Here is a 19,546-nt window from a genome sequence, read left to right on the forward strand (position 1 = left end):
TGTAAAATTCTATGTAAAATAATTGGTTTCAATTTACTCGTCTTAAATGAACAGTGAAATATTGCTAAATATTAAATACTTATTCTTTTTCTACATTAAGAAATTTCAAATTAAATGGGTTAAAAATCAAATAATTTACATTCAAACAATATTTTTAATTCAATAAAAATCTTTAATTACAACTATATTATTATAGAGTTATTTTTAAGTTGGAAAAAGAAAAACGCAGGTTTACATTTTTAATGGCTAAAAAAATTAATAGAAATATATTAATAAATTTATTTATTAAATTTAATATAAGAAATAACATAAGGGAAGACCTGAAACTCTGAATTAAAAATATTTTATTTATAAATCATTATCAAGACTTTCGGATTGAAACAATTACAGATCCATTTTAAAAACTATTTATTTATTTATATTAACTGCATTTATTTACTGCACTTTAATTATTTAAAAAAAAAAGGTTAAAATCGAATTTGGGCAGATTTTTCTTCTGAAAGTTCCCGGTTTCCTGGTCCGACGGCCACCTTGTTTTTTATCAAAAAATCTTCAATTTTAAAAGCTTCTAATTTTAAATTCTTTAAGCCTTTAAAACTGCATTTTAAAATTCTTTAAATTCAAATGGAAAATTTGCAAAGTGAAATATTTTTAAAATTAAGCATTCTAAACTGAATGATATAATAATTTATAAAAATCACAATGTAACACATTATTTAAAAAACGGTTGAAATCAAAGTTGGACAAAATTTTTATTCTAAAATTTTTGTAAAATTCCCGGTCAAAAAATAAATTCAATGTCATTTCCCGATCTCATAAAATTCCCGGTTATTTCTAGGTTTTCCAGGTTTCCCGGTAAAGTGGCCAGCATGTCATTTCAAAAAGTGACGGCGGGGCAGCCCTTATTTTTTTTTAACAGTCACTTCTCACAGAAATTCTCTGATGTTTGCTAATTTTTTCAAAGTGCCTGACTCGAATAGGGTACCCATAGGGACCAAATCTTGAAAATAGGGTATTAATATAATATAGACCGGCCCCTAAATATAGGGGCCAGTCTGTGAGGCCTGTACTTGAAGTAGTTCAATTTTTTAAATAATTAATTAACATTCACAATTGATCAAGTAAAATATATTTTTAACCAAACATTTCCAATTTCAAACGCTTTTAATTTTCAATTGTTCAAGTCTCCCAAGGCTTCATTTTAAAACTCTTTAAATGAAAAATTTTCACTTGAAAATAAAAAAATAAAATGAAAAATTTGGTCAAGTAAAAGGTTTTTTGAATTGCGAATTATAAAACGAATGATATAATAAGTAAATAAGATAAAAATGCAACAAATTATTTTTTAAAATTGTTGAAATCGAACTAGGCAAGATTTTTCTTCCAAGATTTCTAAAATTCCCGGTAAAAAAAAATCAATTCACTGTCATTTCCCGGTCCAGCGGCCAGCCTTTTAGCCTTAAATTATTATTGAAAATATTAGTTACCCCGATTGCGTGTACTCTTGCATCAACATAGCAACTCGCTGAACAAGTTGAGCAGTTGGAATCGGTTCTTGATACACCAGATAGTACTGCTGTGCCATTTTACGTGCTTGCTTTACAAGCAAACGATAATCCGGTCCCATTCCACTGTAGACCATGCCGATGTGCTTGGTAATCATCTCAACTTTGTTCACGCTGTGCTCATCATAAAGTATAGATTTATGTTTGTTTTCTGTGGCAAGGACGATCCCATTCGACGCCTTAATGCCAACGCTAGGAGCTCCAGCGGCCACTGCTGCGAGAGCATATTCAATCTGTACCAACTTCCCCGAAGGGCTAAAACAGAATTCATCATTCACTCGTTGAAATACAATACAAATATTTATAGTATATTTATTGTGGAATTTTCAACTAAAAAATCATAGTTTTTTTAAACAAAAAAATTTAATTTAAAACCGGAAAAAAAGAATGTTCAATCAAACAGAACTAGTTTTCCAGAAAATATTTAAATTTTCACCTAAAGTGGTAGATTTTCAATTAAAATTATAAATCTTTAACTAGAGTAGTTGAATTCTTAACAAATAAAAATTAAATTTTTAACTAATATACCTGCAACTAGAATAGTTGAATTTTTAACCAAGATAAAATTTTTTTAAAAGGCCAACTTTCAATGAATGAGATGAATTTTAAACTAAAATGATGAAATATTAAACTGAGATAGTTACATTTTCAGTTAGCAAAATTATTTGACAACTCAAAAAAACAACTGATTTTGAACTAAATAACTCTAAATAACTAGTTGAATTCTTAACAAATAAAATTAAAATTTTTAACTATTATACCTGCAACTAGAATAATTGAATTTTCAACCAAGAAGATTACTTTTTTAACAAAAAAGGCCATCTTTGAATGAATAAGATGAATTTTAAACTAAAGCGATGAAATATTAAACTGGAATAGATAATTACATTTCTAGTTTAAAAAATTAATTGACAACTCAAAAAAAGCAACAACTGATTTTCAACTAAATAACTCAAGTTTCAACTGGAGTATTTCAATTTTCATTTAAAAAATATATAATTTTCAATTAAAATAATGAATCTTCAACCAAAAATGTAATTTTTAACAAAGAAGTTTAGCTTTCAATCAAGCAGTTAAATTTTTATCCAAAAAGATGCATTTTTAACCAAATATGTACTAATTGTAATTTCAACCAAATTTTTGTTTATTTTGTAGACAATTATTCTTGTTTGAAAATTTATATTTTAAGTTGAAAATTAATTTCTTTACTTGGAAATTTAACATTTTTGTTTTCATTTTTTTAAGTTAAAAATTAAATTTGTAAACTGAAAATATAACTATTCTATTTTTGTTGGAAAATTAGTCTTCAATTTGTTAAAAATTCATGTATTTTGTAAAAAATGAATCTTTCTCGGTAGAAAATTGATGTTTGCTGTTGAACTGAAAATTTAACTATTCTAATTTTTGTTGAAAATTCATTCATTTTTATTAAACATTCAACTAATTCGTTGAAAATTTGTATATTCTGATCAAAATTTCTTTTTGCTATACAATTCATTTCTTTAGTTAACATTTAATTATTATGTTGAAAATTCGTTTTTTTCTTTAAAGTTATTTTTTAAACTGAAAATAAAACTTCCACTTTTGGTTAAAAATTCACTTATTTAATAAAAATGCAACTATTTGTTGAAAAAATGCATTTCCTTCATTAAAGATTCATCGTTTTAGTTAAAAATGTATTTCTTCGCTTAAAGGTCGAATTATTTTGTTAAAAATTAAACTTTTGCGTTGAAAATTCATTTCTTTAGTTAAAACGGAACTATTTTGTAGAACATTAGTTTATGTTTTAATTGAGGATTAATTTTGTTTCGTAGAGAATTTTGATATTCGATGTCGAAATGAAAATTAAACTATTCTATTTTTTGTTAAAAATTCAACTATTGGCTTGACAATGCATTTTTTGATTGAAGATTTATCGTTTTATTTGAAGATTCATTTATTTGTTTAAAAGTTGGAATTTTTTTTTAAATCACGTATTTTGGTTGAAAATTCATTTCTTTAGTTAACAATTAACTTTTTTTGTAACAGATTAGTTGTTTTTTTTCAAGTCAGAATCACTTTGGTTTCGTGAAGAAATGTGATGTTAGTTGTTAAACTGAAAATTTACCTACTATATTTTTTGTTAAAATTTCAACTATTTCATTTTTAATTCAAAATTAATTCATTCTGTTAAGAATTTATCCTTTTTGTTCGAAATTTAATTTTCTTGGTTCAAAATTCAGCTATATGATTGAAAAATCATGTACTCTGTTGAAAGTTACTGAAAAAGATAAAAAGAAGTTTGACGTAAATAAGAATAATTCCCATACTATAAAATTACTTTTACAAATGAAAAAAATGTATTATAATTTAATATTACAATTTTTCAAAAATATTTCAGCATGCTTGAAAAAAGTTCCTAACATTTCCAAGTTTTCCAGACATATAAAAATAGCCTGAAAATTCTAGGTTTATTAGTTGAGTAGACACCATGTACACAAATAATAACAAAAACCAGTCTAAATTGAAAATTCTTTTTTTGTTTGAAATATTTTTTCAAAGAAACTGAAGCCTCAACATTTAAAGATATTCAAATTTACTCGATTTTAAATTTGGAAAAAGTAAAAGTCTAGATTAAGCAGAAAGACATCGTGAGTTGATTTTAAAAGAATTAATCAAAACTGTGGATAGGACACATATTTTAAAAATTCAGCTTTTTCGTTGAAAACTTGACAACAACTTACACACATATTTGAGCAAAATAAGTATTTAAAATTAAAAAAGAAATTTTTGCAAGTAAAAAAAGTTTTAAAGGTACACAATTAATCCTCCGATTAATAAAATATTTTTAGAAACAATTTTGCGATTACTCTTCACTTTATCAGCCGTTTTTGAACAATATATTTGGTAAAAAAGGAGCAGTCATGAAAACTTGCAGTGTTGTAAATGACGAGTCACTGTTTGCACATCACAAAGAAATATAGAGTTATACATTTTAGGAAAACGCCTGTGTACGTATTATATCAAAAAATAGAAAAGATGAGAAAATTCTAAACAGAAAATGATCTTCCGCTCATTACTAAATCAATTCGTTGTCTTTAATCAAATATTGTAATGAGTTTATAGGTTAGCTTTCATAAGTCCCTTGTTATGGAGGCATATCAGTGAATGATAGTAATTTATTGAGCAAGTAAATTAATTAAAGATAAAATTAAAAATTAAGTGTTAGAAAATAAATGTTCATATTACCTGAATGTTGTTAAAGAAAAACTATAACGCTCAGATGCCATGACAATGACTTTTTCGACTCGCCAAAACCGAAACACCGCTGACGCTCAAAGGCTAATCCACAAACAGCGACAGTAATTTCCATACGATTGCTCTAAACAACTTTTGGATTGGCTCATGTGGACGATTTTTACCTAATTGTCCATGATTCAACCAATAGGAAACTAGCGCTTGCTGTTCCAGTAATAGTTCCGCGAAAATTCAAATTGGATAAATAAAACTTCTTTACACATTTATAATAAAAGCGTATAGTTTATTTGTCAAACAAAATATAAGTGTAAATCATTTAGTTTAAAAATAATATTTTTTATATTTGAATTAGTGGTCAGTTTTTTATGTGTAGTTCTGCATTTCACAAATAAAAGATTATTTGTTACTAAAAGAAAGTTTCAAAGTAGGAAGTTTCCTTCTTTTTTCTCACCGCAAAGTTGAATTTTAAACTAATAAGGATAAGTTTCGAAACGAAAATGGAATAGTTAAATTCTCACCCAAAACAATAAATTTTTAAACGAGATTAATTTTCTACTGAAAAGATGAATTTTAAACTAAAAATGAGGCATTTTCAAAAAACAAAGTTAAAATATTGAAAGCTAGGTTCTCAGATAAAAAAATTAAGTTTCAATAAAAAAAAAAGAATAGTTAAATAGTTGTGTTCAACTGAAAAATTGAATATTTTACTAAAAAATATAACTTTTCAACCCAAAATGGAAAAGTTTAATTTTTAAATAACAAACAACGAATTAAAAAAAAAGTAAACATTTTAAAAAAGAATAATTTTTTACTTAAAAGTTGAATTTAAAACTAAAAGAAGCACATTTTAAACCAAAAATTGAATATTTGAATTCATAACTAAAAAATACAATATTTTAATCAAAAATAAAACAGTTAAATTTTGAGTTAAAAAAAAAATCAATTTTTAACAAAAAAAAAACGGTCTGTCAACTAAAGAAACACATTTTTAAATAAAAAAGATAAGTATTTAACCAAAAATAAGTAAAATATTTAAATTTTTAGTTAAAAAATTTGTTTTCAATTCAAAAAACGAATTTTCAACTAAAAAAAGATCAATATTCATCAATAAGTGACTTAAATTTTCAGTTAAAAAAATTAATTTTCAAGCAAATAATTGAATTTTCAAACAAGAAAGAATACTTTTTCACGAGACGAATTTTTACCAAAATACAAGAACTTTCAATAATAAATAAAACCAAATAAATGAATTTTCAACCAACAAAATTAATTTCTTACCATACATGTAGAATTTTCAATAAAATACGTGAAATTCTTCCCTAAATAGTTAAATTTTAAACGAAAAAAGATTCATTTTGAATTAAAAATAGAATATTAAACTAATAAACTGAATGTTTAACAATGCAAAAAATATAAAACTTTTAAAAATTGTACTTTGAAACATTTTTTGAATGTACAATAATTTTATGAATAAAGTGGAAACTTGGATGATTAATTTATATAAAAAAAAGTAATGTTTCAATTAGCCAATTAAAATTTTCGCGGAACTATGACTAAAATCATCCAGCGCTACCTATCGGCTAGTAAACTCCCTTTTGTCAGTGACATGCACGTGGAATTTGGGTTGACCGTTTTGACTTTTGTAAGATTTTTTATTTTGGATTGATTATGTGTAATTAATAAAATAAACTAAATAAATTTAACCTCGTTACGAGTGTATAAATGCTTCGTATATTAAAGTTTAGAGGAATTCTCCCCGATTACTGCAATTTATGTGAGTAGAACCATGAAACTAATTTTATTCTAAACTTTAGAGGTTATGCGTACATAAGTAATAGCAATAAATAACTTAAATAATAATAGGATTCAAATTCTCATTATGATGATTTGTAATCAATTAATTTTTCATTCATTCTCTTTAGTAAGTATTCAAAAATGACTGTAAGTCCAAAATTACTAATCATATGATTTTAAACTATTGAGCCTTTTAAGCCGATATCATTGTTAAGATTTTAACTAATCACGTATAATTTGTAATATGTTTATAGCTTAATTTAATATCCGTTCGAAACAGCTAAAATTATATATTTATTTCGTTTATTAATTTTTCGTTGAACCTCTAATTTTATTGGGTGAGTTTTCGAAAGTGAATTTTATTTTGAAAAAAAAATACTTTTTTGTTTCAAAATTACGTACAGCCCACAAAAAGTGACCGATTTCGACAACATTTCAAAAAAAGCTGATAAGATTTCTAAGAGAATTTTCATGCCATTTCTTCTATTTTATATTCCCGGTGCTCGTCAATAACAGGAAAATTGTTGAAATCGCCTGAGCTTCATAAAGTAACATTAGTTAAAGATGTCCCAATATTATATAATAAACAACAAAAAATGTATATAAGCAAATTATTTTTTGAAAGAATGTTTTCTACGATTTTTCATAATTTTGCATTTTTCAAGTTATATTGCTTAAACAAATTCGTTTTTTTATGTCAATTTTTTAAATAAACTACTGTATGATAATTTTAGAAAAATTAATAATTTTTTTATTAATCTTATGATTTAAAAAAAATTTTAATAGACAAATTCATTATTCGAGAATTTATTGACAGAAAAATTCGTTTTTTTTACGTCAGTCCTTTCAGTTGGCAACTTTCAGCAAAATTTAGAATTTTCTATCAATTTCATAATTTTTTAAAAGAAATTTGATTTAAAAATGCATGATTGGGGCAATTCTTTTTTTTCGATGTTAGAAATTTTAACTGGGATCTTTACAAATCAATTTATCAGCATTCATGATTAGTTGATCAATTTTATGATTTTTTTAACAGTAACAAAAAAGTGGGAGAAAAAAGTCATTCTACACAATCTTTAAGCTGCTGCGTTTTTGAAAGAATGAAAGTAATGAGAAACTTAAACTGAAAGGACTGCGATTGAAAAAAAAAACTTTTTCGGCAAAAAATACCCAAATAATGCATATGTTTATTAAATTTGTTTAGAACATCATTTATCAACTAAGTATGAGCGTTAATGAAATTATCATTAAATTCACTATTTTTCCATCTAGAGATGCCCGAATAATGCATTTGTTAAAAAAAAATTGATCAACTAATTATGAATTTTTCTGAAATTATCGTAAAGTTTCCAATCAAAAGGACTAACATTGGAAGAAAAAACTAATTTTTCCGTCCACAGATGCCCGAATAATGCATTTTTTTGTTAAATTTGTTTTTAAAAATCATAAAATTGATCCAAAAAATGATGAAGTTTTCTGAAATTATCATGAACTTTCCAATTTAAAAAATTGACATTGAAAAAAAAACCTTTTTTCCAACGACAGATGCCCGAATAATGCACTTGTTTTTTAAATTTTGTTTAATAAATCATAAAATTTATCAACTAATTAGGAATGTTTCTAAAATTATCACGAACTTCCCAACTGAAAGGACTGACATTCAGAAAAACTAATTTTTCTCCCGATAGGCGTCCAAATAAATAATTTATTTATTAAATTTGTTTGAAAAAGCATAAGATTAATCAACAAATTATAAATTTTGGTAAAATTATCATAAAGTTCCTAATTCAGAAAATTGACATAGAAAAAAAAACTATTTTTTTCTGTCGTAAAATGACAGATTAATGCATTTATTTATTAAAGTTGTTTATAATATTAACAATAATAATCTAAAGAGCGTCAAATAGAAAAAATGGCAATTTTTTCGTTTTATTTTTTTGTTTTCAAATTGGTCAATATTTGTGGGCTGTTGGTTAAACAAAAAAGTCATTTTTCCCCATTGTGTGCCGTTCGTTCAAATCCAGTAAATAATATTTTAATCAATTTTTTAAAATCAATAATGCTTATCATTTTTTTCAAAACCAAACCTGGAATTGCCAGAGAATGTTTTTTTTGCCCTGGCGTGAAAATTAATTTTTTTAACTGAAAATTTAACTATTCTACATTTTAGTTGAAAATTCAATTTTTTGGTTTAAAATTCATGTATTTTGTTCAAAATTCATCCTTTTTCATGGAAAATTAATCTTTTTGCTTGAAAATGGAATAGTTTGGTTGAAATTTTTTGTACCTTTAGAGTTTAGACTGAAAGATCTTTCTTAGTTGAAAAATTGTTTTTTTTTTTTAATTCAAATGTTTTTTATTTAAAATTGAAGTCAATTATTACATTTTTCGTTGATAAATTCATCTTTATTCTTAAAAATTCAACTACTTGGTTGAAATTTAAACTCTCTTTTTGATAAAAATTTCATTTTTTGTTGAAGGTTTATCTCTTTGGTTGAAAATTTAACTATTTGGTTTATAATTGATGTATTTTGCTCAAAATTCATAATTTTTGGTAGAAAATTTAACTTCTTCGTGGAAAATTCTACAATTCCAGTTAAAGACTCATCATTTTAGTTAAAAATTTATTTTTTGTTCTGGTTTAAAATATACTGTTTTGTTGAAAAATCGCCTTTTTTGGTTGAAAAGTTATGTTTTCAACTGAAAATTTAACTGTTCCATTTTTAGTTGAAATGTATGTATGTTGATTAAATTTCGTCCTTTGTGTTAAAAAATTTATCTTCTTCGTTAAAAAATCATATTTTTGATTAAAAATTCAATTATTTCAGTTAAAGGTTCATAATTTTACTTAAAAATTCATTTTTTTTTTTTGGTTGAACATTTCACTATATTGTTGAAAATTCTATTTTATTATTGGTTTGCAATTAATTTTTCACTGAAAATTCAACTATTATATTTAGGTTGAAAAAGTTGTCTTTTTTATTGGAAAATGTAATAGTTTGGTTCAACTTTTTTCTCTCTCTACTAAAATATCTTTCTACGTTGAGAATTTGTATCTTTTTTCAATTCAACATTTTTTATTTAAAATTAAAATCAACTATTTAATTTTTCGTTGATAATTCATCCTTTTTTTTAATTCAACTACTTGGTTGAAAGTTAAACTCTTTTGATAAAAATTAATTTTTGTTGTAATAAACTCTTTTGTTGAAAATTCGTTTTTGTTAGCTGAAAATTAAGTTTTTCAACTGAAAATGTAACTGTTTTATTTTTATCTATTATCTTTTTTGTTGAGAAGTTAACTATACTTAAGCTACTTTTTCAAAAATTTATTCTTTTGTTTGAAGATTCATCATTTCAGTTGAAGATTCATTACTTTGGTTCAAAATTTAACTGTTTGATTTAAAATTCGTGTATTTTGTTGCAAGTTCGTCCTTTTTGGTAAAAAATCAATCTTTTTGCTTGAAAATTCAACAGTTTCTGACTGAATAGAAAAAACCTTTTTTGGTAGAAATATTACTATAACATTTTTCGTTGATAATTCATCTTTGTTGGTAAAAATTTAACTATTTGGTGCAAAATTAAACTATTTTGATAGTAATTCATTTTTTTGGTTGAAAATTCATATCTTTAGTCCAGTTGAAAGTTCAACAATTTGCTTTAGAATTCATGTGTTGTGTTCAAACTTCGCTTTTTTTTGTAGAAAATTAATCTTCTTGGTTGAAAATTTATTTATTTTGTTGAAAAGTCGTATTTTTTATATAAAATTAATCTGTGTCACCACATTGTTTGAAAATTTAACTATTTTTTTAAAACTTATTTTTATTATTTGTTGAAGATGTAACTATTGTATTTCTGTTTTAAAAAATTCTCTTTTTTAGTTAAAACTTCAAATATCTTGTTGAAAATTGATATTTTTTATTTGTAAATTCAATTATTTAGTTGTAAATCATATATCTTGTCAAAATTTTCATATTTTACTTGAAATGTTTTGAAATAAAATAAGGCTGGAGTTCATCGGGCTACATGCCACTATACGTAACTCCATACCAACCATAGGGGCCTTTTCATGTGGATGCCCACATTTATTTCCTTATTTTCGTTAAAAAAAACTCCTTAGTTCTTCTTTTCTTACAGGGTTCTTACTTAACTATAAAATATCTTTCATTAGAAATAATTATATGTTAAATATGCACTAAATTTGAAGTATAAGAGAAGATATATAATTTGTCAAAGCTTTCAAATTTAAACCTATTAATTAAATTCTTAGAATCTGGAGAAAAAAAATTATTCATAAAAAAACTCGTGAAATTGTAATCATATTCTGATAGAAAAGAGGTTGCTTCAATTTTCTATTTGTAAAAAAATTGATTTGAATTTATCAAAAAATTTGAAAATTTAGGTTTATATTATTTTTCAGGCAGAATTTCTATTAAAAAAATGTCCACCCAAGTAGACAGTGCAGTTCATGAAAGTCAAGAAATTATCACTGATATTAAAAAGCGGGTTCAGGTGGACGATAATGAAGAAAATTTGGCAAAAAAACCAAAAGTGGAAGGGGAAGCTAGAATTAAAAAACGTAATTTTGCAATGATGTTGGGGTATCTTGGTAAAAATTACTATGGGATGCAAAGAAATCCCGGCATGGACACTATAGAAGAAAGTTTGATCAATGCTTTATTAAAAGCAGATCTTATAAACTCAGAAGCTTTTGATGTCATTCAGACGATACAGTTTCAAAGAGCAGCTCGAACTGATAAAGGAGTTTCGGCAGCTAGACAAGTTGTCTCTCTCAAACTGCGTAAGATACAAACTAATTTATAATTGACCATTACTTAATTGTTATTTAATAATTAAAACTAAATTTTGAGTAAAAAGAAGCACCAATTAAAAGAAAAGAAGTTTAAAATCAAAGTTTTAGGGCGATTCTCTTTTTATTTTTTTTTTATTCGTTACATTTTCGATTTTTTCATTCTTAATAAATAATTCATGAAAATATATTTTTTTTCTCACAGCCGAACACGCAAATAAGGAAGATATTAATAAGTTCTTACCAGAGGATATTAGAGTATTTGGACTTAGAAGAGTAACGAAAGGCTTTAACAGCAAACATCAGTGTGATGCACGAACATATGCATACACTCTCCCAACATATGCATTTGTTGAAGAAAGCCCTGAAATTTTATCTACAGATTTTAGCGAAGAAGAAGTAGAGGCGAGGATAGAGAAATTATCGACGATAAATGGTAAACCATTCAATGAATTTCGAATACCAGCAGAATCGATTGAGCGACTGAAGTCAATTCTGAAATTATTTGAGGGAACTCATAATTTTTACAACTTTACCTCCAAAGTGTAAGTACGCTAAATCTATCTAATTATAATTAACATCAATCTAGTTATAGTATTCAAATATTTGCAAATCATACCTATTTTAAGAACTAACTTTAAAACTGCAAAAAACAAAGTGGCGGCATTTTATTTAAACTGTAGTTTCGAAAAGGGTTGCTGCAGGTCAAGGAATTTAAAACAAGTCAGGGAAAAGTCAAGTAATGCCAGGAAAAGCTTGACTTAATTTTAATATTTTGTTAAAAATACAATAATTTTTTGACCGGGAATTTTACAAATTTGTAGAAGAAAAATCTGTCCACGTTAGATTTCAACAGTTTTTAAATAATTAGTGGAATTGTTGCGTTTTTCAATTATGCTATTTTTAGCTCACAATGCGTAATTAAAAATTTGTTTACTTTAAAAATTTTCCATTCATAATTTTTATTTCTAAGCTTACATTTTTCATTTAAAGAATTTTTAAATGCTTTCTTCAAGACTTGAACACATAAAAAATAAAAGCCTTTGTTTTTAAAAATTTTGGATAAAAGCATTTTTATTTAATAAATAAATTTTTTTTAATATCTGTACTTTAAGTAATAAAAAGTGAAAAAAAAACAATTTTTAACCAGTTCAAAATTTAAGAATTTTCAGATTTTAACGTTAATACTTAAACGGTTTCAATTTGAAAGTCTTAGTCATTAAACGAATGCGAACGTGTGATTAAAAGTTTCTAAACTGTTTTTAACTTAAAAATAACTTCATAATAATATATTCTTAATTAAAGGATTTTATTAAATTAAAAATATTGTTTCAGTCTAAAAGATTCAATTTTTAACCCATTCAATTTGAAATTTTTAATTAAAAAAGATTAATTATTGAATATTTAGCAATATTTGAATTTTTACTTAAGACAAGTAAATTCAAATAAAATTTGATAAATTTTAAAAGATATTTAAAAATTTTAAAAAGATAAAAAATTGTCATGCAAATTTTAGAAAGTTTTCTTTAAATCTTGTAGAATCTTTTTTGAAAATTTTGTTTAAATCTTTGAAAAAATTTTTAAATATTCTCTTACAATAATTTTTCAAAATGAAAAGTTATTTTTAATTTTCCAAGGAATCTTAAGAAAATGTTTTTATTCTTATGAAGCCTTTCACAATTCTTGAAAAGAATCTAAATTTTTTTGTTTAAGATCTGCGAAAATCTACATTTTGTTTCATATTAGGCTATCATTTCAAGTTTTACATTAAGTTTGAATCTTTTCAAACTTGTAAAGAAATATTCTAAAATTTGCAGGATTTTCTGAAAATTGTAGAAAAAAATCAATTCATTTTGACAGACATTTAAAAGTTCTGAAAAAATGTCCAAAAGAATTTTAAATTGAAAACAATTTTAAAACAACTTCTAGATTTCTCAAGATTCTGAAATAAAATTTGGAAGCTTTCCAAGGATGTTTAAACTATTTAAAACGAAAATAATTGAATTTATATTTTAAGAAATGTTTAGTCACAATTTTTTCAATTTTTCAATATTTAATGTTTCTAGCTTAAAATTCCTTAAAATTATATAATTTTGAAAAGTTTAAAGTTCATTGATTGATTTTTTAATTTAGAGTATTAAAAATGGTAACGTGGATTTATATTTTTTTATATTGAAAAATGTTAGTACCTTTAATTTTATACGCGTAATTTATTGAGCATTTGAATACAACATTTTTTAATTGAAAACTTTTAAATTTCAAATTTAAAAGTTAAAAATTTAACAGTTCGACTTTGAGTGCTGTCATTTGTAGCTCAGTTTTTATTACCTCAAGTGGACATTTTTTTAGCTTTAGTCTTCCATTTTTTTTTTATTTCATTGACCGTGAAAAATGTTTGCGAACCGGGAAATGACCGAGAATTTATTTCGTCGATTAAAACGGCCATCCTGTTTTATGTTAAAAATGTATATTTCCTGGTAGAAAATGCAACTACTTGAAAGTGGAAATACAAGGTTAAAATTCATAAGTTAAATATTTGGTTGGAAATTATTTTTTCTTTAATTATTTTTTTTTCAACTGAAAATTTAAATATTCCATGTTCGATTGAAAATTTATCTTTTTCAGTTAAATATTCAAATATTTCGTCGAAAATTAGTCTTTCAATTGAATATTCATCTTCTTTGTGACTAATTTTTCTTTTTGGTTAAAAATTCATATCTTTGGTTGGAAATTATACTATATTAGATTGGAAATTCTTTTAAAAATTCAAATATTTGGTTGAAAATTCATGTATTAAGCTACAAGTTGTTTTTTTGTATAGAAAATTAATCTTGTTTATTGAAATTTAATTTTTTTAAATGCAATTACTTGGTTAAAAATTTAAAAAGTTTGTTAAAAATGTATTTTTTATTGGAGATGCATAATTTTATTTAAATATTCATCTCGTTTGCTGGAAATTTAACTATTTTGTTTGAATAATCGTGTTTATTTTTGGTAAAATTTAATTTTTGTAATTAAACATATAACTCTTCCGTTTGTTGCTAAATATTTATACTTTTTAGTTAAAAATTCAACTATTTGGTTGGAAATTCATGTATTTTGTTGATAATTATACAATCTTGTATAAAAGTATCGTCTTTTGTTGAAAATGCAAGCATTTGGTTGAAAATTCGTCTTTTCGGTTGTGGATTTAAATAATTTGCTGAAAATATATCTTTTCTGGTTAAATTCGAATTCATTTGTCTGGTTGGAAATTTGAACTATTTTGTTGAAAATACATTTTGTCTATAGAAGAGTAATCTCATTCTTTGAAACTTCATCTTTTTGGTTAAGCATTCATTTCATTGATTGAAAATTGAACTATTTTCTAGAAACTTCGTTTTTTCTATTTTAAATGTATTTTTCTAAATGAAAATGGATGTATTTTTGTTGCTAAAAATGTGCCTTTTTCGGTAGAAATGTAATGTTTTTGTTTGATAATTGGCCTGTCTGGTTGAAAATTTAACTGTTATGTTGAAAATTTATTTTACATTGTTGGCAAGTACTTTTTAAACTGAAAATTTAACTATTGTATTTTTAGTTAAAAATTTATTTCTCTTGTTGAAAATTTATTTTATTTGTTTGAAAATGAATTTCTTCTACTTAAAATTTAACTATTCTATTTTTGGTGAAGAATTTATTTCTTTTGTTCAAAATTTATTTGTTTTGTTGAAAATTCGTTTTTGTTCTGATTGAAAAAAGTTCCTAACTAAAAGTATTCTATTTCCAGTTGAAAATTAATATTTTTTAGATGAAAATTAATAGTTTTTAGTAGAAAGATCATCGTTCGGGTTAAAAATTCAACGATCAGTTTTTAAAAAGAACTCGTCTTTTTTTGGGATTTAATTTATTTTGCTGTATAATTCATATTTTTGGGTTGAAAATTTAAATTTTTTTGCTAAAAATTCATATTTTCGGATTAAAACTCAACTGTTTTGCAGGAAACTCATCTGGTTCTTTTAAAAATCCAACATTGTTGATTAGTTTTTTTTCTCTGTTGACTGAACAATCTTTCTTGGTTGAAAATTCAGCTCTTTTGTTGAAAATACCTCTTTTTAGTTTGAATATTAGTCTGCTTTGGTTGATGATTCAACTAATTTGTTGAAAAAGCGTATTTTTTTGTTGAATTAAAATCTTTATGGATAAAAATAAAAACATTTTTCTGTGGAAATATTAACTATTACACTTTTCGTGGAGAATTAATTTTTTTAATTGAAGATTCAAAACTTTTGATTGAAAAATTTAACTACTCGTATTTTGCAGAGCATTCTTTTTTTTTGATAATATAATTTTCAACGAAAAATTTAATTCTTTTATTTTTAGTTTAAAGTTTATCTTTTTGAGTTGAAAACTCACTGTTGTCATTAAAATTGTTTAAAATATATTTAGAAACAAAAATTTATTTTTCATTAACATGATTGATTTCCTGGGTATAAGGTTGTTTTATTATTTAAAAGAAAAATATAGAATGGTGGGGAAAAATGAAAAATTGGTTAGGGAGAAGTCAAAGAATGTCGAAATTTGATTTCTGTAACAACCGTTTATAAGAAAAAAATTTGCTGACAATTGTACAAAATTGACAATATTTATTCTTATCTAGAAAACCATTAGATCCACGTGCAAAAAGGTACATTATGAAGTTCGAGTGCTCTGAACCTTTCATACACGAAGGTATGGAATTCATCACATTACACGTAAAAGGGCAGAGTTTTATGCTGCATCAAATTCGAAAAATGGTTGGCTTAGTCGTCGGAATTGCGAGGAAAGTCGCCCCAGAAGAGGTCGTTGATCTTGCATTTACAGGAGACAAATGCGATATTCCCATTGTACCTGGCTTGGGACTCGTTTTAAATATAGTAATTTATTTTTTTTGTTCATTATTAATTAAGAAAATAAATTGATTTAATATTTCTTTTAAGCAGTCTTACCTCAGTACTTTACTTTTTTTCAAATACTGCACTTTTCAGATACTAAGCAAAGTATAATTTTAGGTTCATTACGACTACTACAACAACAAATTCGGAAAGGACGGAATTCATGAAAAACTAGATTGGGTCGAGTGCGATAAAGAAGTTCAAGAGTTTCATCAAGGATATATTCAAAAATATATTACGCAAACAGAGATCAAAGAAAAATCGTATCCTTTACATATTTTTTAAATAAATAGGAAAAAAGTTTTATTAGTCGCATAAAATTAGAAAAGAGTCTTTTAGAATTTCAAAAAACGTATAAAAAAAGTAGCATCAAAATTTTAAAGATAATAAAAAAAAAGCAGTACCAGACACCGAATGACTGACATAACAATTTTATTTTATTAGCAATGTAGAGTACATCGTTCTTAATGATTTTCAAAAATTCTTTGCACGATCAAAATAAATTTAACTTTTTCTGAACTGTTAAATTTGTCAAGTTGGATTATTTTCAAATGAGACAGGATTATAATTTATATTTATTTTTAACTTCAAGAACAGTCATTTTGAAAACTTTAAACTTTAAAAATTAATAAAAAATTAAGGCTTGAAATTGGAGACTGTATAATTTAAATTCGAAATTATTCATGTTTTAAGAATTAAATTTGAAATTAATCGACTCTAAACGTTTTCGACTTGAAAATATCCAACTATAAATGGTTGCAATTTGAAAAAAATGTGATATTTAAATATGGATGCACGTAATTAGAAACTGTTCAATTTTAAATGTTATGGATTTAAAATTTTCTAATTGTAAAACTTTAATGAGAAATTATTCCATTTTTAACGTTCTCAATTAAAATGGTACAATTTTTTTTTAGTTTTGAATGTGAATTTTAAAAGTTTCATTGTGGTTAAAATTGCACAAAATATAGCGAACTTCTAAGAAAAAAGGAAAAAAATGATTAGTCACATTTTTCTTTAAAAAGTTGCAAAAATTCGCATTTTTTCAAAAAAATTTCTGGTTTTAATATTGTTCAGTTTTTTATACATTTAATTTTCAGGGTAGCCATTTGTACTGGGAAATGACAGTAAATTATATTTTTGACCGGTAAATTTTACCAATTTTTAGAAGAAAAATCTGTCCAGCCACGTGACAATTCAATTTAAAATAAGTTTGATTTCAAACTTTTCATACAAATTTTAAGCTCATTTGCTAACTTTTTGAATTATTATATTATTGAATTTATAAAGCGCATTTCTAAAATCTTTTACTTCAAACATTTTATATTTTTGGCAGTTTTGAAGGGTTATGAGATGATAAGAGAGGATTTTTTTCTATCTTATATATTTCTCACTGACAGTCATTGGATGACTATTAATTTGCCAAAACATAATCAGCCAATGGTGACCGATTTACGAAAAAATCGTCTTTTTAAATCTTTATGGATTGAAATGTTCATTTAACAAATTTCTATACCTTAGTTGTTAAATAAAATTTAAATCCTATTTAAATATTTTGTCAGTCTAAAATATTCTATTTTGAACTCATTCAATTAAAAAAATATATTAAAAATAACTTTTTTATTATTTAGCAACATTTGACTGTTCATTTACAATGAAATGAAATAAAATAATTATAATAATTATATAAAAATCATTTATAAATCAAGTGATAAAAACTGTTCAATTTGACACTTTTTTAAAGACACTATTTCGTTTTTAAGTTACTAAGTAAAATTTTTTACGTCTCTATCTTACGTAATTTTTTCCGGCTATATTTTTTCGTGAATTTATTTCGGGATTATCAAAAAATAGCATCAGAGATTAACTAAATAGTTAAATTTTCAATCGAAAAGATGAATTTTTAAAACAGAAGATTAATTTTCTATCAGAAAAGACAAATTTCCAACAAAATTCATAAATTTTTTACCAAATAATTGTATTTTCAACCATGAAAATTAATTTTCAACCCACAGAACTATTTTCAACAAATTACATAAAAATTCAACTATACTTAATAGTGATATAACTAGCATTACATCTAGTACAAATTTTATTAATTTTTAGTGTTTATTATTTCTTTTCTAAAAATTTTCAACTAAATCAGACTAAATAGTTGAATTTTTAAACTGAAAAATATAAGTTTTTAACCAAATATGGAGTAGTTAAAATTTTGGTTTCAGAGAATTAATTGTCAATACAAAAAAAAGATTTTTCTACAGACCAGTTTAATTTGATACCAAGCAGTTGATTTTTCTCCATAACATATGAATTTTCAAACCGAGAATATGAATTTTCAACAAAAAGTTAATTTTCAACCTATCAGTTAGATTTTTAACAAAATAGTTAAATTTTCAGTTAAAAAATTAATTTTTAACAAAGGAGTTGAATTTTGAACCAAATAAATATTTAGACGGATGATGAAAGTTGAAAAAATAGTTGGAATTTAAAAAAAAATTATTCAAGAAAGGAAAAAGTGCCAGTTAAATGGTTGAATTTTCAACAAAATAGTTAAATATTCAGTTTAAAAAATTAAGCTTTTACCAAGAAGTTGAATTTTGAACTAAAAATGATATATAAACAAAATACTTAAATCCCGAACTAAAACAGATCAGTTTTTAGCAAAAAAAAATAGCATTTTTAACCAAACACTTTATTTTTATCGAAAAAGACGAATTTCAACGAAACAAAAGTTTTTAGTCAAGAAAGAAAAATATGTTAATCAAATTTTTGAATTTTCAAGCCAAAAGGACGAATTTTCAAGAAAAGGTAATTTTTAACCAAGGAGTTGAATTTTGAATCTAAATTATATTAACAAATGAATTCTTAACAAAATACTTGAATCCCCAGCTATAACAGATTAGTTTTTAACCAAAGATTTGCATTCAAACCCAACAATTTATTTTATACCAAAAAAGAATATTTTTTTACAAATATACAGCTTTTGAACCAAATAGTTACATTTGCTGTCAGATAGTTGAATTTTTAACGAAGCAAAAGTTTTTAGTCAAGAAAGGAAAATATGTCAGTCATATTTTTGAATTTGCAGGCCAAAAGAACGAATTTTCAAAAAAATAATTAAATTTTAAAAAAAATTTAACCAAGGAGTTGAATTTGGAACCAAAAAAAGATATTTAGACAAAAGATAAAAGTTGAAAAAATAGTTGGAATTAAGAAAAAAAAAATTAGTC

The 19,546-nt window shown here is 24.3% G+C and overlaps 2 protein-coding genes across 3 annotated transcripts in view; one reads left to right on the forward strand and one right to left on the reverse strand.

Annotated features, from left to right (window-relative positions):
- The window catches only part of LOC117168128 (proteasome subunit alpha type-2), a 12,489-nt gene extending 7,589 nt beyond the window's left edge, over positions 1-4,900 (reverse strand). Inside the window, exons 1-2 of the mRNA XM_033353540.1 lie at positions 4,794-4,900; positions 1,488-1,820 (exon numbers count right to left, since the gene is read on the reverse strand). Coding sequence (XP_033209431.1) covers positions 1,488-1,820; positions 4,794-4,834 — 374 coding nt within the window. The 5' untranslated portion in view covers positions 4,835-4,900. The remainder of the gene's footprint in view (positions 1-1,487; positions 1,821-4,793) is intronic.
- A 1,512-nt stretch (positions 4,901-6,412) lies between these two features.
- LOC117168078 (tRNA pseudouridine synthase A) overlaps positions 6,413-19,546 on the forward strand; it is a 14,287-nt gene continuing 1,153 nt past the window's right edge. The window contains exons 1-5 of one of the 2 annotated variants that reach the window (XM_033353441.1): positions 6,413-6,576; positions 11,014-11,394; positions 11,609-11,948; positions 16,043-16,298; positions 16,434-16,579. In XM_033353441.1, coding sequence (XP_033209332.1) covers positions 6,525-6,576; positions 11,014-11,394; positions 11,609-11,948; positions 16,043-16,298; positions 16,434-16,579 — 1,175 coding nt within the window. In that variant the 5' untranslated portion in view covers positions 6,413-6,524. The remainder of the gene's footprint in view (positions 6,577-11,013; positions 11,395-11,608; positions 11,949-16,042; positions 16,299-16,433; positions 16,580-19,546) is intronic. The other variant, XM_033353442.1, reaches the window with a different exon arrangement.

The sequence above is a fragment of the Belonocnema kinseyi genome, chromosome 2 (genome assembly GCF_010883055.1).
Source record: "Belonocnema kinseyi isolate 2016_QV_RU_SX_M_011 chromosome 2, B_treatae_v1, whole genome shotgun sequence".
NCBI classification, from domain to species: domain Eukaryota; kingdom Metazoa; phylum Arthropoda; class Insecta; order Hymenoptera; family Cynipidae; genus Belonocnema; species Belonocnema kinseyi.